The sequence below is a fragment of the Betta splendens genome, chromosome 14, assembly GCF_900634795.4.
Source record: "Betta splendens chromosome 14, fBetSpl5.4, whole genome shotgun sequence".
In the NCBI taxonomy this organism is placed as follows: Eukaryota; Metazoa; Chordata; class Actinopteri; order Anabantiformes; family Osphronemidae; genus Betta; species Betta splendens.
The window spans coordinates 8,877,103-8,888,641 of record NC_040894.2 but is presented as its reverse complement, the minus strand read 5'-3'; the positions used below and the strand labels follow the sequence as shown (position 1 = coordinate 8,888,641).

General features: G+C 45.2%; 1 protein-coding gene across 4 annotated transcripts; it reads right to left on the bottom strand.

Moving 5' to 3' along the window:
• Window positions 1-93: 93 nt before the first annotated feature.
• nectin1a (nectin cell adhesion molecule 1a) lies at window positions 94-10,578 on the bottom strand. 4 transcript variants are annotated; one of them, XM_029173974.3, is made up of 10 exons: window positions 10,101-10,577; window positions 2,931-3,043; window positions 2,523-2,781; window positions 2,328-2,445; window positions 2,071-2,252; window positions 1,869-1,986; window positions 1,640-1,791; window positions 1,419-1,551; window positions 1,247-1,310; window positions 94-1,106 (listed from the first exon to the last, which is right to left on the bottom strand). In XM_029173974.3, the coding sequence occupies exons 1-10, from the start codon at window positions 10,150-10,152 to the stop codon at window positions 786-788; spliced, it is 1,512 nt and encodes a 503-aa protein (XP_029029807.1). In that variant the 5' UTR covers window positions 10,153-10,577; the 3' UTR covers window positions 94-785. The 4 variants fall into 4 exon arrangements, with proteins under 4 accessions (XP_029029807.1, XP_029029806.1, XP_029029809.1 ...); XM_029173976.3 differs by having other exon boundaries at window positions 935-1,106; window positions 1,240-1,310; window positions 10,101-10,578; XM_029173973.3 differs by having other exon boundaries at window positions 1,247-1,551; window positions 10,101-10,578.
• Between the last annotated feature and the right edge of the window lie 961 nt (window positions 10,579-11,539).

The window sequence follows — 11,539 nt, the reverse complement described above, 5'->3', positions numbered from 1 at the left end:
ACCATTTGACAGAAATAAGCCAACACCTTTTACCTTGTATCTTCACAAGAATCCGTTGGCCAGTTATGCCTTAAGCCCTTCACATTAAACCACTTGTACAAGTTAACACTGTAACTTTATTTATGTGCTAAAATTGTAAAGTTCATCCAACAATCAGTGTCAATGAAGGCTAAGACCCACAGATACACAAATAGAAACATCAAATCCATACAACGACACAATGTCTTCAGTAAATAAAAATGTTCATCTTTACAAATCATACAAAAAAGACAAGCACAGTAGGAGCATTAGATGGGACAGGAGGTGGACCAGGTACTGGATAGCGTGGACAACAGAGATGAGGTTAGAAGGAGATTATTATTGTCTTTCTTGTTGTTGTTTTTTTTTTTTTTACAAAATGATAGAGCAGAGGCTCAACCACGACAGACATCAAGAGATAATCCCATCTGTTTGCTCTGAAGTAATGTGCTGTGATGCAGCCATGCAACACAAACTTTTTCCAGTCAAATTCCATTGGTTTATACATTGACCTCGCTCTAACCTAAACACACAATGTGCCAGCAAACATTACGAATACGGCTCCACAGTGTCCTCTCCGGAGATTAGAAAACACAATAACAAACTGGACAAACGGGAGAAAATGTTTAGCTGCGTTGTTGTTTGACCTCCAGAGCCGGAGACGCTACGGACGCGGCCCCATGGTCTGCCATTGGGGAGATTCTCCAGCGTTTTGTTGGTAAAGAGGTCAGTTTTAAACTGGGGGGGTCAGGTTGGAGTTTGTCAGCTCAGACGTACTGCTCTTTGGGGAAGGTGTACGCCGCCACTCCAGGGGGAGGAGACGACAGAGCCTGTATGGAGGGGTACTTGAACACGGCCGTGGTGTGTGATGGAGGAGAGAAGGTGTTTTTGGCCGTGTTGGCGATGCTGCTGCTGCTAGTGGTGCTGGCCGGGGTTGACTGTGAGTGGTAGGGGTGCTGGGGCAGAAACGAGAGAGGGGGGTTGATGGGGGGGGAGTAGGGCTCGGGGTAGTCCTCCTTGTTACAGGCCAGTCTGTAGCTCACATAGTCCGCGGTGCTGGGAAGCTCTTCATAAAACCGACCTGAGTGCTGGGAGAAAAATAAGGAATACCCATGAATATCCAAACTACACACGATAGATGATCATGTGTTTATTTGAAAGACTTCAATGATTACACCTTCATTAGCCCAGGTGAATGTGAAAAGAACAAACTCAACACACAGGATACCTGGACGTCGTCTCCCGGCCGTTTCCTCGTCGGCTGGGATAACTTTCTGGACGGGGAGTCGTTTCTGATCAAACAATACAGAGAACAGAACACGGTAACGCAGGAACAAGCCGGGCCGGGAGGAACAGGCAGACCAAACAAAGACAGGAGGGATAATGGGCTGGTTACATACGAGGAGCTGTCTTTTCTGCTCCTAATTTTGAGCACCAGGACTGTGATGGTGATGCCCATGAGCACCCCGGCAGCCAGTAATAAGGCAATGACGCTGATGACGTCACTTGTTGCGATCTGGGGTACTGGTTTATCTGTAGAGGAAACACACGCCTCCATGAAAACCCAACGCAAACCCATCCCGTTAGCGGCGGCGGCGTCATGGTGCCAGGTGACCCGTACCTATGACGCTGACCTCCACTGAGCCGGATCGAGTCCCAATGCTGTTGGTTGCATCACAGACATAGATGCCTTGCATGTCATACGTCACGGGCCCTTTGAAGGTAATGACGTTGTCTCGGATCTCAGCGTTACTCGATATGGTGCCGTTGATCCTGCAGAACGTATTCCGCATGAGAAACAATGAAACTCTTCAACAACAATGACCTTTATTTAACGGTTTTTGCCTCACAGTTTCCACTGGTACAGAGACACAGCTGGGTTGGCGTCAGCTTGGCAGCTAAGCTGGACGTTCTCACGGTTCAGGTACCAGTTCCCATCAAAGCCCTCCACTGAAACCTCTGGCTCATCTGTTACACAAAACAAAAAGTGCAGCTTGTAAACTCCTGTTTTTTGGCCGCACGTTTGCTGACCGGTGTCGTACAAGGACCTACACTGAATATCGAGGGTGACGCTGTCAGTGAAGACCTCCTCGTTGTAGGTGGTGACACACGTGAGAGTTTCCCTGTGTGTTTCTTTGCTCGGCACCAAAACGTAGTCGCTCTGGACGGTGAACGTCCCGTCGGAGTTCCTGTACTCTCGCGTGTTGACCTCCCCCGGGACCCTGGTCTCCCACCTGAGGACGTAACCAGAGCGATGAGCGTATGGGTGAATGAAAACCATGCTGAGATGAAGGGTGAACTGTACAAACCTAATGGTACCCGGCGGTTTTCCATTAGCGGAGATGCAGGTGGCCACTGGTGTTTTCAGATTGGACGAGCGAGCCACCAGCGTCGGTGTGGACAGACTCATCTGAGTAGTTGGGCGAACTGAGAGGATGAAAATAAACATGTGGGACATTCATTCATTCATTCATACTGTAAATGCACTTGCGCTCCTGACTCACCGTAGACAGTGAGGTTCACGGCGTTCTCCCGGTTCCCTGCGGGGAACGTGGTGTATTCGCAGATGTACGAGGACTCGTCGTTGAGCCGGAGCGAGGAGAAGGTGATGGTAGTGTCCTCCAGGTTGGGCGTTCGGCGCCGCACAGCTGGGTTCTTAAAGGCGACGCGGTCTCTGTAGGGCGGCGCCACAGACACACCCAGGGACGGATTGGCGATGGCAACATTCTGCTTGGTGCCGTTCACCAGCTTCTGCCAAGTTACCTTGGGTGGATGAAATGTAGGGAGTTACCGATGAGTGGCTGACTGTGACATCTGGCTCTGACATTTCTTCCTTTGTTTCAGTAAACTGGCTTGTTTTACTCTGGGTGTCAACAACAAAACTTGGTTTGCTTCAGTGGACGACTGAATACCTGGGAGACCTTGACTGGGGGGGAGCTGTTGATGAACCGGCAGCGCAGGTCCACCTTTGAGCCAACGTACCCCGACTTCCCATCGTCCATTTCCACCGTCTGGCCGTTTGCTCCTGGAGGAGAAATGACACCAAAACACTTTGACCAACATGGCGCAGGCTCCAGACGCACACGCGCTGGCAGCGTGACACTGACACGGTCTAAGCCGCTCGCAGTCAGCACGGCATGTTGGGCTTATAGGTGAGCTGAGCTGCCGCCGTGAGAGGTGAGCTCAGGTCAAAGGTCGTGGATTAGAGGGAGGTATAAATACCCGCAACTTGTTTGGCTACTCTCGCTGCTGCCTTCCCACTCCCACTTCCAGATCAGTCACATGTGTTTACTTGTGTTCTCTGGATGTACAGTACTAAGTAACATCACAAAGCTGCCAGGGTAAAAATGAAGACCAAACTCATTATTATTCATCATGCACGAGCAAGAACAATAATAGCAGACTGAACAAAACAACCCAGAACAATGGCTGCTCTCATTCTCATGCATGTTTCCACAGCACCGACCCTTTCACGCTTAATTTCCTCTGGTGTATCGCAGTAATTGTATTGTATCAAAAGTTCAGAATGTCAATTACATAATATAACAACACAAGTTGTTATTATGAGAATCACAACAAATGGGTTGCATACATACGTAAAAGCTTTAGTTAATAAATAATATTATGGACACATTTCTAACATGCCTCAGTTTTAACATCACGAAGCAAACAAGTGGCCAGAAGGAAGCAGAGCAGGACAGTGTGAGTTAGTAAGATACCCAGGGGTGATTTCCATGTTGTGAATATTGTATTCTTCAAAAAAAACACACATAATGAGGTTTCAGAGCCGATGAATCGTCCATATTCCGATATTTCCATGTTATAATGCAGGGGTATTGATCAGCGTATCGGTTTTATTCCAGACTGTAACACGAGGTCAACCAATCAAATAACCCTGGCTCATAAGAAGACGCATCAAAGCCAAAGCAGCTTACCTCTCTACAAGGCCCTCCTCATTTCAACCATTAATTCATGCCTAAATCTGTAAACAGTACCAGCACTTGGTGAAAAAGGGCTGAAATATTCATAATAAGTAAACACATGATTTTGATCAATGATCTGAAACTATAAAACCACCTGACCACTAGACAGGCACATTCTACAGTGTGTATTTATCATAGTAGCCCTCATATTAACAAAGTGGCCATGCATGAGAATGACTCCAACCACATCTGTGGTCCTCACATCATCTGATATGGTCAAATGACATGACAACACATCACACAGCCTAGAATAGCAGGCTGGCCTCTTAAATCCCATCTGCACTACTGATCGTAATCGTCAGGAATACAACCAACCTACTCTAAATTCACTCATGCAAGCATATGCCTTTGACATAGTAATAAGTTTAATAGTTCTGCATTAGAGCGGAGCCTCACTGTTACATTGTCACTTTTCTATGATGCGCGTGTGTGTGTGTGTGTGTGTGTGTGTGTGTGTGTGTGTGGGTCACTGGGACAGAAAAAGGCCAGCTCTAGATTAGAGCATTTACAATATTAAAGAGCCCCCACATTGGAAAACTTTTGGTCCATTTGCAAACATTCACGTCTCTTCGCTTGTTGATCTTTAGGATAGCTGTCACGTTAACATCTTAATATCCTTACCTACAGGTAATCAGGAGCTCCACCAGTCATTATGACACTAATAGAACAACAAAGAAGGGCAGAACAGCGTCCTTATTAGCCAGCATACATGAAAGGAGCCTCTGAAAATCTGAGGTAGTTTGTACAATACCTGTGAGTTTGTATTGATATGGAGTCAAGTTATAATACATAGTGATAGTGATATATCGTGAAGCCACCTGAGCACTGAGCTGGCACACATGCCATCTATCAGCTCTCTGTTACCTGTCACCTGGCAGAGCTCCTGGTGACAGTCATCTCTTTGCATCTGTTGTTGTTCAGCTTTTTCACCAAAGTTCGATAGGTGAGCGTTGCAGTGGAGTTACCTGCAGTAATTTTGGAGTTTTACCGGATTTCATTTGAATACCTGTAAAGGCCAGGGTTTGTTTCTCTCTCTCAGTCAGCCCCCATGACAGCTGTGTGGAACGTGTCACTAATGACAGGCTTAGACAAAGCTCAACGTGTCCCAGCGGTTCGTTCTAGGAACAATCGTCTCCTGCGGCTGCTTCCCCTCGTCAACGTCTTTTTAGAGCGTCCGCCGCTATCATCCTGACCACTGTTACTAAATATGAACATATGTACAGCTCATGTTAGAAATGTTTTCCTGAAATTGCAACAGATGCTGTCTTATGTTATTAAGACTGTCTTTTGTACATATGGATGGATTTTAGTGCAGATCAATTATCAATTTGTGACAATAAAAGTCAAAAATGGGTTTTTTATTAGATGTTTGTAGCTATGCTTGTGAGTCCACTGCTGAGTCAGTGAAATGCTTGAGGAGTCAGAAACTTGATTTTAGCTGTTGTATTCCATCGCCTACTTAGATTGTTGACAACTGACCATCGCTGTCCAGGGCAGCTGCCCGTACTGCTTCTCTACGACAGGCTTAGACAAAGCTTAATGTACGATGTGGCCCAGGGGTCAGTTCTCAGCACAATCCTCTTCTCTGTGTACCTCCAACCCCTCAACCACGTTTTTCACCGCTGGCATCACAGAATTGTGTTAAAACGCAATTAAACTGTCTTGAAGATATTAAACTCCTCAAATAAAACAGCTGTTTTATTGGACTCTGCCGTGTTAAGCAGCACAGGTTCTGTACATACAGAACCGGAACAGGATGCAGACCACAGTGATTCTGACTCTGAACTGGCTGTGCACTGGATTAGCATTAGGATTGATTTCTTAGCTTTTGATTTACAAAGGATGACAACAGCAGCACTCTGTATACTTACAATAATTAGAACGTGTATTAATTGTATATCATAAAGTAATACATCATCAGAACAACAAAACATTTAGTATTGAAAAGTTTAGATTTGATAGCTGCAGTACATTTACGAAAGCTTGGAAAAACAGACAGACCTTTTAAGACCCATCAGCACTGCCATCAATCACCAGCAGATAGCACCTGCATCATCACAGTGTGTAGTGCAATAATGTCATAATGTCAACAATTCTGTATGGGGGGGGGGGCTTGCTGGGTTATATCTCCACTGCTATATCCCGCTGTGTGTGGGTGACTGGAGAACCAAGGGCCAGCAAGTGGGAGTAGATTACAGCATTTAGGATATTAAAGTGCATCTGCATCTGAGAATTTATGCTCCATTTGCTGCTGTACATATGGACAGCTCATAATAGAGAGTCTTGATCTGCATGTGCGCTTTAAGCCCACATTATCTGTTGAGAAGACTTGTTGTTTAATCACGTTTCTGAGTCGGCCACATTATACAGTAAACATAAACACTACTTGTTTTTCATGTTAAAGTCAGAATATTTGTGAAAGACTTCCAGTTGTTGAATAGCCTCAAGACCATTTCAAGTAAATATGAACAGAATTATGGGACTAAAATGATCAAAGGTATTTTGTTATATGTTCGGATAGGAACAAACCTTTTAAAATGCGTGGCTTTAACATTTTAACTACGTGTTACATATTGCACCTAAACCGAGATCATTCCACAGCCATAACTGTAAAAATGATTGATGAACCTGTGGGTTTTATGACAGGATGTGAACATAAAACCCATTAGGTGGTTTAGGTTGAGGTGCAAATATAAGGCACATCCTGCGGCTGTTCTCTCAGCCTGGCTTGGTCCGAGGTAAAAATGGCCGTCATCACCATAACCATGTATCAGAGCAGTAATCAATCTCCTAAACTACTGGAACTATTGGCAAGTAAAAGGATCGGCATGGTTCTCTGGAGGCTAAACTGTCCCATCAAAGGATTTATGGTAGCAGAAAGATGTTTTAATGGTCCTTTGGCAAAGCTCTATCCATTTACACTAGATGCCTATTTGATGAACTCACATCAGTAAATTCAGAAAGGCTTTACTTTATTATTACACACACACACACACACACACACACACACACACACACAGATGTGTAGCAAAGCAGACACAGCTCTCACATTATTCCTGTCACTTGTCCCACATCTCTCCAGACTCGGTCCTCTCCTCTGTGCTGCTGCTGCTGCACATTCTACTATTGTTTTGACTGAATGCAATGACCTCAGCGTTGGTCTAACAATAACCCATAAACAGCCACGCACAGGCTCCTGGCCATGGGAACCCGACCAAACAATGCTAATATTGTTTTAAGCCTTGAATGTGCAGCACGGACTGCATGGTGCAGCGCTTTTAATTTGTATCCTGAAAGGAAATCCTGCGTCTTTCATCGTCACAGTCGCTATGTGACGGTCTATCTTTACCCTTTTTACTCTCCGACTTCAACAGAGAGACAATAGCACAGGAAGTGAGAAATCCCTTTAAATGTAATCACTTAACCAAACCTGCCGCAGAACGTCCCTCCTGTCCAATATTGTTCCACAGAAAACACAAAATATGTAACCAATCAAATTATTATTATCTATTAAACCATGAAAACATTGTAAATACACAAATATAATGGGCCCTTTAATTTTAATTAGCAAAATTAATTTCCCATGTGTCTAATATTACAATACATGAGAAAAATAAGATGCTCTGCTGCACACTGTGCCTCAAAAAGGTTTAGACTCAAACTAAACAAACCATATTTTGTTTCCCCTTCACTTACTCCCCATGGAGCCACCGATACCAAAAACTAACTGAGAAGTGAGAACCAGAAAGAGAAAGAGGAGGGCACAGATTAACTAGTTAATCTTTAGAGCATCAAATCTGTGATTGATCTGGGATTTAATGTAGTGTTTGTGCCTTCAGCCTGACTTACAACACAGGGAAACAAACCGGAGCCAAAGCTGTAAAATTACCCAGGCAACATTCGACCATTGCATGCAACAAGGTTCTTCTCCACAAACAGTAGCAGCTCAAACAACCTCCCAACAATAGACACTAAATGTTTGGAAATATACGGCATTTTAGTCATTGAAACATTTTTTGCTGAAGACTCATTAGCTGTGACCTTGATGTGATCAAAGATGTTTTTCCCTTCTGCTCTGCAAGAAAAGGGAGTACATCTTTATCTGATGTGCTTGGTGCAAGAAATATTTTCCCATGTATTGCGTGACTTTGCACCTCACTATATTATAAGTCGTACTCCTCTTTTCTTCAGTGAGAGGAAGTTGCTTTGCTGTAAACTGCTCACTCCTTGCAAGTAAAATCCTGAGAAAGGTCTCAACTGATTGTGTGTCTTTTATTTAAGAATTACAAAGGGAATTTACATTTTCTCTACGGCTAAACACTGACCACTTTTGCATGAGTGAACCAGAAAGCACTTCTCCTCCGTTTTGCTCAGCGTTTTGATTGAGTGCGTGTGCATGTACATGTGGGTGTGTAATCTTTGTGTCTGTAGAAATGTGGAGTGTGCGTTTGGCTCGTGTTCAGGGGGCAGCTCACAGGATTACAATGGCTGCTGCTGCTGCTGCTGCTGCTGCTGCTGCTGCTGCTGCTGCTGCTGTTGCTGCGTCGGTGTTTCAGGATAGAAGTTCAAGGAGAGGAAACATGGAAAGAATTGACGGGAACGCCGGAGGAGGAAGGTCGGCTGAAAAGATAACGTGTGCTCCCACTCCGGAGAGAGACACACAAATTGGGAAGAGGACAGAAGGGCTGTGTGTTTGTGCTGGATTATTTCTGTGGCGTAGCGTCTGTGTGTTCCAGCTGTGGACAGTGGATTAATTCATGAGGATGTCTGTCAGCCTCAGCCAGCCTTGTCTTTCAGCGGCTGAGGTTTACAAACTTCGGCCCTTAGGGGGGAAATAGCTCAGCGACGACCTGTGACAGCGCTCGCATCAAGCTGGCGGCACCTCACGGCGGCTGACAGACCTCCAGTGGGGGGGGCGGCGGACACACAGCAGACTTGGCAGCCATCGCGATGTTAGACCCTCTCTGCTTCCTGTGCGGCTCTAATCCACCGCTCTGTCCGTCAGCGTGACAATCCTACTACACACACCGTGGCCTCGCGCTCACTATCAGGGCCCGCGGACGCAAGTGAGCACACCAGCGACTGGTGGTGACGCGTTTGTCACTGGCTGAGTGGGAAAAAAAAAGCAATCACAGCAGATGTCACATCAGCTCAACACATCCATATGCTGCCACAATCGCTTTTGTGGTTACATAATATGTACAACACTGCTGCCCCCCTTTTATTGCAGACATGACGCTGATGCCAGTTGAAGGTTCGGCCCCAGCTTAGTCTGATTGCACTGCTGCGCCACGGTCCATTCATTCACACAGACACACACACACACACACACACACACAGTACAAAGATGTGGGGAGGCCATCTGCAGAGACGGCTGCATCTTGGTGTGATTACAGTAGTGACCTGCTGACTCTAAACCACTTCAGACTGACAAAGTGAAGTTTAGACTGGAATGACAAAAGCCTGGTGTGATGCCTTCACCCATCACATGGAAAGTCATTTAAGTCAACTGAGACTAAATCAATCAGATATTAAAGAGACTTACACTTAATAATGTTCATTTGAGCAACAAGAACAGGAGGAAAATAAATAAAACTATAGCTGATATTTAAAAAGTCGCTGATTGATGAGTTATATGTTGTAATGGCTCCAGATGCATTATAACCTGTTACATAAGTGTAAATCATAGTAACATTTGTGAGTGTAGACACTCGCTGGGCTTTTCCATCCTGGCTTATGATGCTTAAAGCCAAAGTCAGTTAGGACTTAAAAGCTACTTATTAGAGATGACTGACAGAGCGATGCCTGTTTATATGTTGTACTTAAGTCTAAATTACATAATATTGAGGATCATAACTCTATTAGGGACTACTCACGCTGTACAATATCATAAATACTGTTATTATTACAGCTCACTGTGTCCATCACTACTACAAAGCCCTGGTAGTGAATTTGCCACCGTCCGTTTCTCTCCGTGCGCGTCTCCCGTGTTGTGATTGGTTTAGAGTTCGAGAAATCAATCGCGCCTTTCACCTGATTCGCATCACCGCCGTCGCACCATCAGGTCTAACAGGTGCCGTGAAACGCGGGCAGCCCTACCTGGACAGAGGCAAGTTAGAGCCAGGAGTATCCAAAACCCAGGGTTTTCCATGCCCGGACCACAGCTCCCAGCTCCTGGCGGTCAGATCCCTGGTGAGATGCTACTGGTCTCCCGTCTCCCAGCGTGTGCGCAAAGCCGCGGGTTCCGCTGCAGGACCGTCCCTCCCGGTGCCGTCAGGTCTCCATGAACGCGAGAAACCGAGCTCCTCGCTGGTCTCCAATTCACCAACCGGCCGCCTGGAAAACTTGGCCGCGTCCGGCGTCACTTTTTCTCCCTCCCAGTTTAATTAGGACGCCCCGTGACTGGGAGCGGGGCTGCAGCGGTCTGTGTCCGGCTGAGGCTTGGCGGGGATAAAGCAGCTTAACGCGTGGGCAGATTATTTCCGAGATAGCCTACCCCCAGTCCCGACCAACAACTGTCACTAGGTGAGCGCTGGAGTGACGCGCCAGCAGGCTGGCGTGCGCCGCACATGTAGAAAAAGGCGCAGTCAGGTTATTTTAAATGAGCAGGCTCAGTAGACGCAATTAGGGCCCTAGACAGGGGCGTAGCTACAGGGATTAGTGCCCAGTGAGGCAGGCCCCCTCTTTTCTGTTGTTCCTGATACTGAGGCGTTAATGAAACTGGAATTTTATAATGAATCCTGTGTAGATATAAAATGGATGAATGGATGATTTGATGAGAAATAATAGAATTCAACTTGCTCTTCATATTTGAAAAAAGGCGAAGCTTGAAAATGGTTTACTGGTGGAAAACAGTGCAACATATTGTAACTATATGTCATCCACAATGTTGTCATATGTTTACACAATCTTATCTGGGATTTTAAAGATAATACACACAGATTAAACAGTAATCCAGCCAGTTCCATCCTCCATCTTCAGATGCTTATGTGGGTAATACACACAAAACATCTTAATTAATCAATTAAGAAAAGTCTCAATAAATTAATGAAACGTGGGCACGTGTTTTGTCATTCATTTAGCTTCTCAGGCGTCTTCATCATTATTAAAATAATGGGCAATAGAAAAATCTGGCACTTGTATCTTAAGCTCTTAGTGGACATTGTGGAGGAATGATGTTGGTAAGACTCTCAATGCAGCCAAATAATATCCACATGCATCTATTTTACATGTGCAATTTTCATTCCCTGGCAGTTGTAACATTAAGAAAGACTCTGCTGATGGAAAATATAAATGGGAAATGTTTCTGCATGTCCAATGTGATTTGCAGAGGAGAAAGGGTCAGGAGAGGGATCGGGTGTGGGCAGATGAGAATTGACACAAAGTGAAACTGGAAAATTGCAGAACACCTGGCAGCAGGGAAGAGAAACCTGATAGACTGACAGGGAACGACAGAAAAAGAGTGTAGGAGGCGATTGTCACATCTATCTGATTAGCCAAAAATGCTTTGCAGCTTACATTCATTTTTCACAAATACA

Bases quoted from the DNA above. Each gene is read 5' to 3' on its own strand.
- nectin1a (XM_029173973.3), bottom strand. From the start codon at position 10,152: ATGGAAAACCCTGGGTTTTGGATACTCCTGGCTCTAACTTGCCTCTGT. The intron at 2,253-2,327 runs GTTTGTACAGTT...TTACGTCCTCAG, and splicing joins AAACCGCCGGGTACCATTAG to GTGGGAGACCAGGGTCCCGG. The intron at 1,987-2,070 runs GTAGGTCCTTGT...TTTGTGTAACAG, and splicing joins CGTCACCCTCGATATTCAGT to ATGAGCCAGAGGTTTCAGTG.